Below are 16,411 nucleotides of genomic sequence, written 5' to 3'. Positions count from 1 at the left end.
GTGCAATTGGTGGCAGCAAAGCAGCTCGTGCCCTGCAGGGCCGCATGCAGAGTCCCTCGCCACTGACCATTTGACAGACTCGATCGCAGAAATGGCCTCAGTTTTACGGGTACCCTGGCAAACTCCCAGCTGGGTCTGGACAGTCCCAGTGCCCCTGGCTTGTGAGTCTACCTCTTTGTTTGCCCAACCTCCCTGCCTCCAAGGGCCCTGTGAGCCTGGAGCTGTTGCTTTGCCGGAGCTGGTCACAGCCGAGTGTAGCCCAGGTAAGAGTTATAAAGCTGTTGCTGGTGACGTGTCCAGAGGTCACTGCTGGGGCCTTGCTGTTTGCATCTGGCTTGTGTGAGTGTAATGAAGGTGGTTGGTTTGCAGGGGGGGTATGATGGGGATGGAATTAGGCACAATTTCAGACATGGCAGATTTCCTAGGCTTATGACCCCACAAAGGCTGCACCAAGAGTTTGGACAATAAAAATACTAACATTTATTTTGATAGTAATGGCTTTTTTACAGATATTAAAAAATTGTCTCCACTGCTCCTGATACCCAGTTGAAAACTCCATGATGGGAACATGGTTTTGGCCACCTCCCTCCCTGGCCCTTCCACTTAGATGGACAATGGGAGTTTTCAACTTAATTTTAATGGGGCTATGCGACGGGACCCCCGGTGTACAATCTGGAGCTGTGGGACCGCTGTGCCCCCTTATCTCTCCAGCCTGGGCTGTCTCTCATGATGCTTTAATAGTGAGAAGCAGCAACCCCCCCTCCCCAGTTGCTGTTATCACTCAGTCAGCAGCATACAGAGACACACCCAGCAGCCAACTGAGTTGCATGAATGCTCTCCAAGCTACTCATGAACTATACAAAGGGAGACACCAGCAAATCCCCCCAGCCGCACACCCCCAGAAATGTACCATCTTAAACTGCTCAAGACCTTCTCTTGAACAATGCAAACTCATTAATTAGTTCACCACTTCATCAAAGGATAGTGGACATGCATCAGCTCTTGTAATCTGAGCAGATTCCCCAAGCATTTTAGACAAACTCAATGGTTAAGGTTAACATTAAAATAAGTTTATTAACTACAGAAATCTAGATTAAGTGATATAAGTGTTAGGTAACTATCTCTGTCCTTTACGCCTAAGAAAAAAAATTAAAAACACATTCTAAATCCTAAACTTTATCAGACTGAGTAAGAATTGATTCAAACAGCGTTTCTCACCCCACTCAATGTTGCAGCCAGGTTACAGTTCTTAATACACAGGATGAATTCCCATCTCACCCTGGGACTAACCTCTCCAGTTCAAAGTCTTTGTCTTCCCAGCGTTCTTGCTGCCTCCAGAATAGGTGGGGGAGGAGAGAGCTGGTCTCATGATGCCACTGTCCCTTATTTTATACTCTCAATTCATGTCCCTGGAAAAATACTGGCCCAGATGAGTCACAGAGTTCAGCAATTCCCATTGTGTGGTGCTTGGCAGCTGCCTGTTACAGAATTGTGAATCTCTTGTTTACAATTCCCCTGCCGGTCAATGGCTGGTGATGGTCGTTTAACGCCCGCCTTGGTGAGGGTCAGCTCCTTTGTTGTCACTGGAGAACTAACAGTGGGCGACTCCCAGACTCCCAACATATTTCAATAACAACCATATAACAAAATCTCATAATGGCATATACAAATGATGATATACATATTTTGACAGAAAAATGAGTTGCAGCAGATCATGACTTACAAGTCATGTTTTTTATCACAACCATATAAAAAAGATGAATATAGGGGTTACAGGGGGCTACTTTGAGGTACAGTGCATCACAGGCTCATTGCTTCAATCACCCAGGCAGATTTCAAAACCTCAGGCTACATTATTATCTCAGAGTCTCTGCATGTTTTTGTGAAAGCCACATTTACTGACGGCTTTGCTCAAGGCTTCCTTGACCTCTCTGTTTCTCAGGCTGTAGATGAGGGGGTTTACCAGGGGAGTTAGGACCGTGAAGCAAAGAGAGAGCACTTTCTTCAGATCTCTGAGTGTATCACGTTTCAGTAGCATGTAGACAATGATTATGGTTCCATAGAAAATTGTCACCACAGTGAGGTGAGAGGAGCAGGTGGAAAAGGCCTTTTTTCTCCCGGTGGTGGAAGGGATTCTTAGGATGGTGGCGCTGATACACACATAGGACGTCATGGTTAGTAGGAATGGAGGCAGGGTGAATACGGAGACTAATATGAGATTCACAAATATGCTCAGGTGTGTGTCACTGCAGGAGAGTTCCATCAGTAGGATGGGGTCACAATAGAAATGGTCAATTTCATTCGGACCACAAAAAATTAACTGTGATATGAATAATATAAAGATGGTAGTGGCCAAGCTACCATTTAACCATGACCCAGCAGCCAACTGGAGGCAAAACCTGTTATTCATAAGAGTTGAATAGTGCAGGGGTTTACATATAGCTAAATACCTATCATAGGACATTGTTGCTAGGAGATAGCATTCCGTAGCTGCCAGAGAGCCAGAGAAATACAGTTGTGTGATGCAGCCACTGACTGAGATGGTTCTGTCCCCAGTCAGGAGACTGGCCAGTAACCTGGGCAGGAAGGTCGAGGTATAGCAGATCTCCAAGTAGGACAAGTTGCCCAGAAAAAAGTACATGGGGGTGTGAAGGTGCTGATCAGTCACAACAAGCACTGCAATGAGAGTGTTCCCAGCCATGGTTGCCATGTAGATCACTAGGAACATTAGAAAGAGAGGAATTTGAAGGTCAGGGAGATTCCCGAATCCCAGGAGGATTAATTCTGTGACGGTCGTTTGGTTTCTCCAATCTGTGCCTGCCATGGGTTGAGTCTAGGAACAAAAAAACAAGCGGGGCAATTGAATTGGAAGAACATAGCATTAAAAATTAATCAAGTCTTGTGAATTAATACCATAAATATTCAGAATATTCCCTTCCTCTCCTGGTTACCGGCTGAAATTTTAAGTATAAATGTAGACTTCAGCGTAAAGTGCCAGGAGTCTCAGTTCGAGGACAGAACATTGGTAGCCATGTAGACCTCCCTCTGCCATATCAGAGCAATGACTAATATAACAGTCCATATCCCTGGTACAGAATTGGTCTGATCTGTCATATCAGAACTTGGCTATCTATCATATCCCATCTCGTGACATACCCCAGAGCTTAACAATGACGCTTAAGTTCTATATTTCACTTCTGTCAATAGCCAGAATAATGCCAGTTCTTAGGAGTCAAAACCAATAAGTACATCAACTAAAATCTTGGACTCAGATTTTTCACTGCAGTCTAGTGTCCATATACCCTGATCTCTTGTTAGAATGAATGGAAATTATTCTATCTATATGAAATGATGCAGCCTCTGGCAGGACACCACTGAGAATATCAATTCAGGATAAAATTGCTTTGAGCAGGGCAGTTACAGCCCAAAGATGGAGTTACTTTACTATTAAGGGACACCAAACTAGCCAAACAGAGAGGACTTTGGTTTTACCTCACTGGCTAACCATAAGTCCAAAAAAACCATAAGTGAAAACCAATATCCCAGTAAAAGAAGAAAGGTTCTCCCAATCCCAAAGGACCAAGCCCCAGACCCAGGTCAATATACACATCAGATTTTACCCACAAATCACACTGTTGCCAACCCTTTAGAATCTAAAATCTAAAGGTTTATTCATAAAAAGAAAGAAATATAGATGAGAGCTAAAATTGGTTAAATGGAATCAATTACATACAGTAATGGCAAAGTTCTTGGTTCAGGCTTTTAGCAGTGATGGAATAAACTGCAGATTCAAATCAAGTCTCTGGAGTACATCCACAGCTTGGATGGCTCATTCAGTACTTCGTTCAGAACTTCAGTTTGTAGCAAAGTTCCTCCAGAGGTAAGACGCAGGAATGAAGACAAAATGGAGATGATGCACCTGCCTTTTATAAACCTTTTGCCATGTGGCTTGTGCTTCCTTTGTCTCAAATACAAGCTACCCAGCACATGGCATGGAAAAACCTGAAAGTTCTGTCCATAGGCATTTCCCTGTATGCCTTTCTGAGTCACAAGGTATATCTGCCTTCTCTCAATGGGTCAGTTGTATAGCTGATGGTCCTTAATGGGTCATCAAGCAGGCCAGGCAGATGCAAATTGTGTGGGGTGTCACCCAAAAGTATAGCACAATTTTGAAATACAGACAGTTCAGAGCCAATACTTATAACTTTAAATATAAACATGATACATGAAAACAGGTATCATAATCATAACCAGCAAATCATAACCTCCTCATAGACACCTTACTTAATCTCCTTTGTACAAGATTTAGTGCCACTACAGAATCTTGGTTGCAACAATGGTCTATACAGTCACAGTTCGTGTCAATAACGTCACAACATATATCCTGGTATATTCAGCATTTCAATGCCCTTTAGGAAAAGGAACAATTTTCATCCCCTCACAAGAGATCAGTGTATGTTGAAAATTATGAAGTGGAGTAAATGCTCCCTTAGTTGCTGTGGTGGTGATAGTGATGTGGTGAGGGACTGGCAGTGCCTTTTCATTTCCTGATGTTCACTATGTAGCAGTAATAAAATACAGCTCTTTGGAGGGTGGATCTTAGGAAGGGGCAAAACCAGGCTGATGTGCAACCCGAACTGGGGAGTGACCCCCGACACTCCATAATGAGTGCGGGATGATAATACAAGAACAAGAACGGCACTGGACGGTTGGGGAAAAAAGATGCTGTCCCTGAACTCAGAGTCTAGAAACAATCTGGCATGTGTGATCCGTGCTACTAACACTCTGTCACCACTCACCACCCCATTTGGGGACACACTGAGCCAGATCCTCAACTGGTGTAAATCAAGGTAGCTCCATTTGTGTCAGTGGGGCAGATCCCCAATTGAGGACCTGTCACCAGACATGGATCTCAAGCTCCTCTCTATTAAATGGTGCTATAAACGCTGACTGGCACTGCGGTGGGAAGGTGAGGCTAAAACTGTAAATATTCACCTGAAGAAGAGCTCTGTGTAGCTCAAAAGCTTTTGTCCTCCACCAACAGAAGTTTATCCAATAAAAGATATTACCTCACCCATCTTGTTCCTCTAATATTCACAAAGCACATTCATGCCCCTGTTTGGAAGGTGGTACAGAAATGCAGTCAGGAAGATGGTCCTCACTTGTAACCACCGCACAGCCCAAGCTTGAAACAATGAGCTCTTATTTATCAGTGTTTGGCCGCCAGGACTCAAGATCCTCAGCTGAGGTTCTTCTCTTTTCTCTTTCTGCAGAAGCTGGATTTTCTCAGTAGAGAGACCTGCATCTCCTTGAATGGATGAGCAGCTGCCGCACTTTGTCTTAGAACATGCTCTTCCTGCTCTATTTACAAAGTGGAGATGTCTCCTGATACTTGTATCCTTCTCCATGGAAAGCTGCCTCTCCCTTGATTCAACCTCTGAAGAGGCTGAGCCTGGGGAATTAGTGCTTTTTTTGTGTGCAGACAGTACAAACGGTTGTCCTGATGCAACCAACCTCCCCCACCAAGAGGAATTGCCTTTCTGCTGTATGAGATCATAGCTCTGCATGGCTGAAATCTAATGCAGCACCCATGGAGTGCATGACTGTGCAGAGACTGACTCTACTCAGTCATCTTTAGTCATGTCAGTTGTTCCATTGAAGGCAACTACATGAGTAACAATGTCTAAGAAGGTCAGGCCTGCCAGGTTGGGTGCTGAAGCCACCCAGTTTTACAAACACATAGGAAACATAATGTAAAGTAGATTTAATCCATAGTTTGCAAATGAAAGATTTGGATGAAAGACTCTTTCCCCCCCTCCCCCCGCCCTGGAAATATTTCTCCCCAGGAACTTTTGTTATTCTTAATTACAAATGATTATTTAACAACACTCTCACCCTTCTTCTGAGCAGTAGTGGAACTCAGCATCTTGCAAATAGGTTTCTGTGACATTCTGTATCTCGGGGGAACACCCTGCACCCTCATGTTAATACTTATAACATGTTTGTGTGGCATCCAATGCAAAGTTTGTCATGTTGGGTGTCTTTGGAAGGCTCATGATGCACTGACCATCGTTGTTATAGTAATTTACTGGTTGTAAATTCATGTATATATGTATGTAGGTATGAGGCTGAAAATGTATCCTCAAGACTTAAAACAAGCCCAGACAAAACGTTCCAGGAGCAGAGGGACAGTCAGGGCCGGCTCCAGGTTTTTTGCCGCCACAAGCAAAAAAAAGAAAGAAAAAGAGCCGGAGTGCTGCCTCCAAAGCAAAAAAAAGAAAGGGCCGGCCCAAAGGGCCGGAATGCTGCCCCTTGAAAAGTACCGCCCCAGGCACATGCTTGGGACTCTGGTGCCTAGAGCCGGTCCTGGAGACCATTCACACCTCATCAGGATGTGTATGAGACAAACCCAACCCAGCCTAGCAAGAACAAAGAATTAGTTTGACTCTCGAGAGAGAGTCCCTTGGTCAGTTTGGGACTATGATGAAGTAATGATTCTGAAAGGGGGTGGGACAAATCCATGAGGGGAGAAAGAGCCTTATAAATGGGAGAGACATTTGCCATGCTCTCTCTCTTCCACTTCCATCTACAAACACCACCACCAAGTGACTGAATCGCTGATCAAAGGGGAGAGCCTGGCTGAAGGGCAACCAGTTAGCCTGTGGTGAGAGGCATCTAAGTTGTAAGGGTACTGAGTGTTAAGATTAGTTTAGAATGTGTTTTGCTTTTATTTTCTTTGGTAACTTATGTGAACTTTTTGCCTATCACTTATAATCACTTAACATCTATCTTTTGTAGCAAATAAACTTACTTTTATGTTTATCCTCACCAGTGAGTTTGTCTGAAGTGTTTGTTCAGGTGTCAAAGATTGTGCATGTCCACTTTCCCTTGAAGTAAATGATGAATCAATTAATAAATTGGCATTGTTCTGTCCAAGGTCGTATATCCCTGAGGTACAAGACTGGAAGCTGGTGGGATCCGGATGGTGTCGTTCTCTGTGAGATTCATGAGTGGCTGTAGGAGCATTCATGCAGTCTAGCCGGATGTGGGGCTCCACCTGCTGTTAAACTGAGTGATAACAGCACCTGGAGGGGTTTGCTTCTTGTCACTAGCAGAGCTTGTGACAGACACCCCAGGTTAGTGTGTTCAGGGGGCAGAGCAGGTCTCACAGTTCCAGGTTGTACCCGGGGAAACCACCTAGACCGTCACAGTTTCCCATTGGAGGAGAATTCAGTGATGTGGACTCTTAGTATAACTCATTTGTTTACACTATATACACCAATCCTGGAACAGAGGTGGCCACAGACAACAAGCAGGGTCTCCCCTCTTTTAGGGATCTCAGACCGTACGCCAGAAGCAGGACTAGTGTGCAAGGACCTTTCCCCCACACAATACTTTCAGCCTAGGACACTAAGGGTGAAAGCTGGGTCATGAACAATGAGTGGGAGCTGGGCAAGGCAGGGTACTACTCTATATGACCTCTCTGACGAGCGTTGCTGTGCTTCTTTCTAATGCTATTGCATCATGTGTTTACATATTTTCAATGCAACACCCTCTGGTCTGTATCCTAATAGCTTCCCTATATTGCATTAACTTCCCTATAGGTCCATTGTCACTCCTGCGACGTACCCTATGGGTTGCCTGAGCATTCTGTGTGTTGGATTCTCATTTGTGATAGGTTCCTGCCTCTCCCAAAGGAACAGAAAATAAATCGTTTGAAATGGGAAAGGAAATGTCCAGCCTTCTCTGTCCTGAGGCTACTGGGGTGATGCACGGTTCTCACTTTTTGGGGCAACCCTACTTTAAAGAAACTTCTTAGGTTTTCTGATCTCTTTGATTTGGCCAATGTTAATCCCAAGAGTCACTGAGGCATTCTCAAATCTGTACCTGCGAAAGTGCCAGAGAGATTGTAGAGATGACACTTTGGAAAGGGTTTTCCATAAATGTATCCTTTTATAGTCAGCGCTTTTTGAGCCCCTGCCTGGTTACAGAATGGAACCTGGACATTTGGAGGCTGCCTAACTAGTCTCCCCTATCCCTGGCATTACTGACTAATGAGATAAGGAGAGAGACAATGTATTCGAACTGGCATCCTAATTGAAATACCCGAGGTGGTGAAAAGCAGCACTCAGTACAGAGTAACTGCACAGGGGTTGTTCTAAGCTATCTAACCTGCGGGCATGTCACGGTTATTATTAAGCTGCAAAGCATCACCATTTGCAATGTCAGGGATTGGATATTTACATGGATATCAGTAATGTCCAGAGCTATCATAATTAATGACAACCAACATTTTGGAAGGGTATTAAAACTCATGCTTCAGGTATTGAGCCAATCACTACGTAATAGAGACCAAGGTGAGAGCTATATGGGGGGCGGAGAGGGGGGCAGATTATCCCACCTCTACCTCCTGTGGGATTCTTCCATCTTCCTCTTAAACATCTGGGTATGGCCTCTGTCAGACAGGATATTAGACTAGATGGACCTAGTGTCTAATCCAATCTGGTGATTCCTATGTTCCTATGAAAAGAGAATAGGTAAATCTGGGGTCATTCTGCTCAAAGCACAGACCAGTATCTGAGTTCTGGAATACTTGAATTCGGCTAGGACTACACTAAGGGGGGGGGGGTCGATTTAAGATACGCAAATTCGCGTAGCTGAATTTGGCGTATCCTATTTGACTTACCCCGCTGTGAGGACGGTGGCAAATCGACCGCCGGGGCTCCCCCGTTGACGACGCTTACTCCTCCTGACGAGGTGGCAGTTAGCGTGTCGATTCGGGGATCGATTTATCCGTCTAGATGAGATGTGATAAATTGATCCCCGAGAGATCGATTTCTACCCGCCGATCCAGGCGAGTAGTGTAGACTAGCCCTTAGATACTAGTCGAAGAGGGCACATTTGACAGGATCTATCTCCATCCACTAGAGGGCAGTCCCCCCCACACATTTCCTTAAATTATTTTTATATTGTCTCCATACAATATATTTATATTGTCTCCATACTCCTGCTTTCCAGAAGTTGGTATACAAGCATGAAGTTCTCATTTTTTTTAACCCAAGTTTTCTCATATGAACCCAAATAAAATTATTGTTTCAGCTTTTCGGCAACAAACCACTTGATTTATTTATTATTAGTTTAGTCGCAAAATAGATTGGGAAAACATTATTCCCAAACCATTTTTGGGTTGGTTGGTTTGTTTTTATGGTGATGGTGTTTGAACTTTTTAATAAGGGTCCCACTTCAACCTATCCTTTAGGTGACTAATTTTGTGTCTCCAAATCTTTGTTGCGAACATTGCCCAATGTGACGTATCGATTCCTCATGTAACCCTTCTGCCAGTTGGAGTCGGCAGCAACAGGGGCCGGGTTCAATATCTAAGGGTTCCTTTCCATCAATACAACACAAAACCGACTCCAGCCCCAACCCAGTAACCTGAGACAATTACACATCACCCCTTGGGCACCTCTAGAGGCAACAGTTCCCCTCTCACAAGCACAGTGTCTGAGTGCAGAAAAGAAAGTTTTAATAAAAAGGGGGAAAGTAACCCGGCATTAACTTGGGAAAACGCTGCAAGCAGGATTCATAACATAAAATCATGAGCAAAACACCCACTCCAGAGTACGTTGGACAGTGTCCTTGTGCCTCAGGTTCTTAAGTCCAGCAACCAAAAGTTGCTTTAGCGTGCTCCTCTCTTCACCACACCTCACTCACAGTTATCGTCCTTGGGCAGTAAAGACCCAGAGTTCAGAAGTGCATCTGCATGAGTTCACCTCCCACCCGGGGGGGGGTTGGGGAGAAAAAAGATCCTTGCTCACTCCGCTGCCCAGGTTGTTGTCCTGACATCTGCCACTCCGCCGGCCACTCCCTGTACCCTCTGGAGTGGTTTGTGGGCCCACAACTTAACACAGCTCTCTCTGATTTCAGCTGTTAGTGGGAAAGCCCCACTACTAGTGCAGGCTAGACAGTCTCTAGCATCAGAGACACTGCTGCAAAACAGGTCTAATGCTTAGAGTTGGTTATTAGTGATTTCTGTTGGTTTGCAACAAGACTTTCAAGTGAGTCTTACTAAACTCTATTATTAAACAGTGGAGAAAAGAAGGTCACACCACAAACTACCTGTCGCCACCTCTCCCAATTCCACTCAGCTTTGGCACCCCTATTTCCTGCTTAGCGAATGCAGTTTAGCTGAGGGTGAGTCCCTCCATCAGAGTATGCAATGTATAGTTCTGCTACCCTTGATCCTCACATAAGGATACACAACTCTTTATTACCCCTGCTCCAATAACAAAGTGACTTGTTATCCAACACCACCAAAAGTCATTATTTGGGCAAAGCATTTCCATCATGCCTAGGCAGAATGGGCGTGTCTATGCAAACAAGGTCAGTTCATGAAGTCTTCTTCCCTAGTTCATCACTAGAGGTCAGGGGAGACCTTGCTTACAATTATAAAAGGGAAAAAAATCCCACAGGGGAAAATGCTTCTCATAATGATGAAACGCTAGATGATGGCCTGTTAATGTTATTTATTATTCTATGAGCAGTAGGTTTTAAGCCTATATCTGCTGCCACCTACTGGGCATTTCAGAAAATAGCTGCCCATTTCTCCTGCTTTGAATGTGCTGCCCTCTAGTGGACACCTTACAGCATCACTGACCTTTCCTTTTCACATTACAGGACTTTATCCTGTTCTGAAATATATTGGCCAATACCACAGACCTTTCCTCATTTCATTCAATCTGCTGCCCCTACGGTCAATTACACAGCATGACAGTCTATTGCTCTGTTGTTACCCTCTGCTCTCTTCTGGAGTTAACTGCAGTGGATGTTGTAGCTGCCTCTTTCCATCTGTGATGCTCCTGTCTCCTTTGGTCATTGTTCCACCATGGTACACTTTTCCTATCTTTAGGTAGTGTTGGTAACCTAGGACTAGCTAGGCTGTCTGTCTTTGATTCCCTTCAGAATTCCTCAATATCTTCAGGTTTCAGAGTAGCAGCCATGTTAGTCTGTATCTGCAAAAAGAACAGGAGTACTTGTGGCACCTTAGAGACTAACAAATTTATTAGAGCATAAGCTTTCATGGGCTACAGCCCACTTCTTCGGATGCATCTGTAGCTAACGATGTGCAATGGGACTTGTACAGCGTGATTTCTATAATTGCAACTTTTTTTAAGTCTAATGAACCTATGTATAAAATATTTGAGATCATGAACAAACACCAGCTTATATTTTTGGGAAATTCCTGTACAAGGTGATGGCCTGTTATAAGGTACTTACACTATCCCTTTAACAATATTCAATATATGCTGCCATCTAGTGGGCATTTCTGAAAATAGCTGCCCATATATCACCCTTACAACATGTTTTCACTTAGGGAAGAAAAACTAAATGCACAAATACAGAATGGGGAATAAATGGCTTGGCAGCAGCACTGCTGAGAAGGATCTGGGAGTGGTGGTGCATCACAACCTCAACATGAGTCAGCAGTGCAATGCTGTTGCAAAAAAACGGAAATGCAATTTTAGGTTGCTTTAACAGAGGCATAACATGCAAATCTCGGGAGGTGATAGTACCACTCTGCTTGGCTCTGGTTAGGCTTCAGGTGGAGACTGTGTCCAATTTGGTCACCAATGTATAGAAAAGATGTAGAGAAACTGGAAAGGATCCAGAGGCGAGCGACAAAGATGATCAAAGGGATGGAATGCAAGCCATAAGAGCAAAGGCTGAAGAACTGGGTATGTTTAGTTTGGAAAAAAGGAGACTAAGGGGGAACATGATAGTGGTCTTCAAATACTTGAAAAGCTGCCATAAAATTTTTTTTCTCTCTTGCCACAGAGGGCAGGACAGGAGGCAATGGGTTCAAACTGCAGCATAGCAGATTTAGATTAAACCTCAGGAAAAACTTCCTAATAGTAAGGACAGTAGGTCAATGGAACAGATGGCTTAGGGAAGTCATGGAATCTCCTTTACTGGAAGTTTTCAAAAGGAGGCTGGACAGCCATCAGTCTTGGATGGCTGAGACTCAACAAATCCTGTATTTTGGAAGGGGGTTAGACTAGATGACCCTTGCCGTCCCTTCTAACCCTATGGTTCTATGCTGCCGCCTAGTGGCCATTTGACAGTATAACTTTCCCATTATTTTATTGGCTACTGAAATCTATTGGTCAGTATTTCTGACCACCACCCCTTTCCTTTCCTCTACTCTGCTGCCATCTAATGTCGATTTCCCAGCATGACTGTTACTCTGGTCTCCTCTAGTGGATTCTTCTTGCTATAGCTGCCTCTTTCCCATTTTTGACTCTCATGTCATCTGGTGGACATTTAGTATAACAGCCCATTTCTCAATCCCTAACATCTCCTACTATCCCCCGATCATTACATAGCACAGAGTTCCTTTTCTCTTCAATGCGCTTTGCTCACCACTTATATAGTGTTATACAGCTTCACCTCCCTTTCCACTTCCCTCTGTTGGTCATTTGGCAACATAAGTTCTGCTTTCTTGCACCTTCACTTTGGCTGCTGTCCATTGGGCTGCACCTGTCCCATTCCTCTTCCCTCTAGTGGTCCTACACAGCATAACTGCATCTTTCCTCATTTCTTACCTATTGCTAGGTGTGCGCTGTTCAAAATTTTAAACATTGGGAACCAAATCACACAACATCATGATTGCAACAATAGTGGCCACAACTACACATACAACATTAGTGGGTCTCAAAGGTTTTTCGGGGTTTACCATTAATTCAGTGCATTTCTGTTGCTGGGGAGTCTGCTTCCAGTGGAAATACATAGATTGAAGCAGCCCAGTGGTTCTCCAGGCTGAGATTCTAGGAGGCGTCTAAGCGAGTTAGGCACCCAAATCCTTTTGAAATGGGAGATGAACGTTTAACTCTGTTAGGTCACTTGGAAAATCCTTTCTCCAGTGCTGAAGTCCTACAGTTCTCACTGGTGCCCAGCTCCCCTCCCTCTGGCCAAGTCCTGACGTGCTCACAGTGGCTGAGCCAGCACTGCCATGGTTGGCACCACAGGAGTTCTGCTCGTTGCTAGGCGGTAGCCACTTCCTCTCACCATAGATTGTGTCATGCCCCTAGGAGAGGGACCTGCATGCAGTAGAGCTGTCCAAGACAGCTGGGGAAAGCTGGACACCATGTCCTGAGAATGAGCCCTCTCAGGGCATGTACTTGTTGCAGTGAGTTTTGGGGACACTCATTGTAACAGGTCCCCTCCCTTTGGACTGCTCTGTGCAATTGGTGGCAGCAAAGCAGCTCGTGCCTTGCAGGGCCGCATGCAGAGTCCCTCGCCAATGACAATTTGACAGACTCGATCGCAGAAATGGCCTCAGTTCTACGGGTACCCTGGCAAACCCCCAGCTGGGTCTGGACACTCCCAGTGCCCCTGGCTTGTGAGTCTACCTCTTTGTTTGCCCAAATTCTCAGCCTCCAAGGGCCCTGTGAGCCTGGTGTTGGTGCTTTGTTGGAGCTGGTCACAGCTGGTCTTAGTCCAGATAAGAGCTATAAAGTTGTTCCTAGTGAAGTGTCCAGAAGTCACTGCTGGGGCCTGGCTGTAATGAAGGTGGTTGGTTTGCAGGGGGGGTATGATGGGGATGGAATTAGGCACAGTTTCAGAGGTGGCAGATTTCCTAGGCTTATGACCCCACAAAGGCTGCACCAAGAGTTTGGACAATAAAAATACTAACATTTATTATGATAATATTGGCTTTTTTACAGATATAAAAAAATGGTTAATATTGTCTCCACTGCTCCTGGTGCCCAGTTGAAAACTTCATGATGGGAACATGGGCTGTCTCTCATGATGCTTTAATTGTGAGAAGCAGCAACCCTCCTCAGTTGCTGTTATCACTCAGTCACCAGCATACAGAGACACACTCAACTGAGGAGCGTGAATGCTCTCCAAGCTACTCATGAACTATACAGAGGGAGACAGCAGCAAATCCCTCCAGCCTCGCATCGCCAGAAATGTACCATCTTACACTGCTCAAGACCTTCTCTTGAACAATGCAAGCTCATTAATTAGTTCACCACTTCATCAAAGGATAGTGGACATGCATCAGGCTTTATAAGCTGAGCAGATTCCCCAAGCATTTTAGACAAACTCACTGGTAAAGATTAAACATTAAAATAAGTTTATTAACTACAGAAAGATAGATTTTAAGTGATTATAAGTGTTAGGTAACTATCTCTGACCTTTATGCCTAAGAAAAAAAGGAAACACACATTCTAAATCCTAAACTTTATCAGACTCAGTATGATTTGATTCAAACCGCTTTTCTCTCTCCACTGGATGTTGCAGACAGGTTACAGTTCTTAATACACAGGATGAATTCCCATCTCACCCTGGGTCCAACCTCCCCAGTTCAAACTCTTTGTCTTCCCAGTGTTCTTGTTGCCTCCAGAATAGGTGGGGGAATAGAGAGGTGGACTCATGATGCCATTGTCCCTTATTTTATACTCTCAATTCATGTCCCTGGAAAAATGCTGGCCAAGACATGTCCTGGTGGGCCTTGCTGTGTCACAGAGTTCAGCAATTCCCATTGTGCGGTGCTTGCGCAACTGTCTTTTACAGAATTATGAATCTCTTGTTTACAATTCCCCTGCTGGTCAATGGCTGGTGATGGTCATTTAACGCTCGCCTGGGTGTGGGTCAGCTCCTATGTTGTCACTGGAGAACTAACAGTGGGCGACTCCCAGACTCCCAACATATTTCAATAACAACCATATAACAAAAGCTCATAACACCGTATACAATGATGATATACATGTTTTGACAGAGGAATGAGTTTCAGCAGATCATGACCTTTCATATAATACTTTACAAGCCATGTTTTTTTCACAAGTACATAAAAAAGATTCAGTGCATCACAGGCTCATTGCTTCAATCACACAGGCAGCTTTCAAAACCTCAGGCTAAATTATAATCTCAGAGTCTCTGCATATTTTTGTGAAAGCCACATTTACTGACTGCTTTGCTCAAGGCTTCCTTGACCTCTCTGTTTCTCAGGCTGTAGATGAGGGGGTTTACAAGGGGAGTTAGGACTGTGAAGCAAAGAGAGAGCACTTTCTTCAGATCTCTGAGTGTATCACATTTTGGTAGCATGTAAAAAATCATTATCGTTCCATAGAAAATTGTCACCACAGTGAGGTGAGAGGAGCAGGTGGAAAATGCCTTTTTTCTCCCGGTAGTGGAAGGGATTCTTAGGATGGTGGCGCTGATACACACATAGGATGTCATGGTTAGTAGGAATGGAGGCAGGGAGAATACGGAGACGAATATGAGATTCACCAATATGCTCAGGTGTGTGTCACTGCAGGAGAGTTCCATCAGTAGGATAGGATCACAATAGAAATGGTCAATTTCATTCGGGCCACAGAAAATTAACTGTGATATGAATAATATAAAGATGGTAGTGGCCAAGCTACCATTTAACCATGACCCAGCAGCCAACTGGAGGCAAAACCTGTTACTCATAAGAGTTGAATAGTGCAGGGGTTTACATATCGCTAAATACCGATCATAAGACATCACTGCTAGGAGACAGCATTCCATACCAGCCAGAGCACAAAAGAAATACAGTTGTGAGAGGCAGCCACTGAATGAGATGGTTTTGTCCCCAGTCAGGAGACTGACCAGCATCCTGGGCAGGAGGGTGGAGGTGTAGCAGGTCTCCAAGCAGGACAAGTTCCCTAGGAAGTAGTACATGGGGGTGTGAAGGTGCTTATCAGCCACAACTAGTGCAGTGATGAGCATGTTCCTGGCCACGGTTGCCATGTAGATCACTAGGAACATCAGGAAGAGAAGAATTTGCAGGTCAGGGAGATCGCCGAATCCCAGGAGGATAAAGTCTGTGACAGCTGTTTGGTTTCTCCTGATTATGTCTGCCATGGGTTAAGTCTAGGAATAATAAAGCAAACTGTGCAATTTAATTGGAAGAACAGAGCTGAAAGGTAATCAAGTGTCGTGAATTAATTGCATAAATATTCAGAAACTCCCCTCCCTCGCCTGGTTACCAGCTGAAATTTTAAGGCTAGATGTTGACTTCAGTTAAAGTGCAAGGAGTCTCAGTTCGACAACAGATCTTTTGTATCCATGTAGACCAGCCTCTGCCACATCAGAGCAATGACTAATATAACAGTCCATATCTCTGGTAGCCAAGTACTGATATGACAGATCAGACTCTTTCTTTATCTAGTATTGTATCCCATCTAGTGACATACTGAAGCTTAACAATGATGCTTAAAGGTAGTATTTCACTTCTGGCAATTGCCAGAATCATGCCATGACTTAGGAGTCAAAATCAATAAATACATCAGCTAAAGTGTTGAACTGAGATTTCCAGTGAAGTCTATTGTCCTTAGGCATCGATCAGAAGAATTAGAAAAAATGGAAATCAATCTGA

General features: G+C 44.3%; 2 protein-coding genes across 2 annotated transcripts; both read right to left on the bottom strand.

The window, feature by feature from the left end:
* Positions 1–1,861: 1,861 nt before the first annotated feature.
* On the bottom strand, positions 1,862–2,824 carry LOC135888478 (olfactory receptor 6N1-like). Its single transcript, XM_065416282.1, has one exon. It carries the CDS (start codon positions 2,822–2,824, stop codon positions 1,862–1,864), a length of 963 nt encoding a protein of 320 aa, XP_065272354.1.
* Positions 2,825–14,934: 12,110 nt separating this feature from the next.
* Positions 14,935–15,897, bottom strand: LOC135887283 (olfactory receptor 6N1-like). Its single transcript, XM_065415036.1, has one exon. The coding sequence runs from the start codon at positions 15,895–15,897 to the stop codon at positions 14,935–14,937; it is 963 nt and encodes a 320-aa protein (XP_065271108.1).
* Positions 15,898–16,411: the final 514 nt, after the last annotated feature.

The sequence above is a fragment of the Emys orbicularis genome, chromosome 13 (assembly GCF_028017835.1).
Source record: "Emys orbicularis isolate rEmyOrb1 chromosome 13, rEmyOrb1.hap1, whole genome shotgun sequence".
Taxonomy (NCBI): domain Eukaryota; kingdom Metazoa; phylum Chordata; order Testudines; family Emydidae; genus Emys; species Emys orbicularis.
The sequence above is the reverse complement of the archived record's forward strand: the minus strand, read 5'-3'. Positions and strand labels throughout refer to the sequence as shown.

Coding starts and splice junctions, on each gene's coding strand:
- LOC135887283 (XM_065415036.1), bottom strand. CDS start 15,897: ATGGCAGACATAATCAGGAGAAACCAAACAGCTGTCACAGACTTTATC.
- LOC135888478 (XM_065416282.1), bottom strand. CDS start 2,824: ATGGCAGGCACAGATTGGAGAAACCAAACGACCGTCACAGAATTAATC.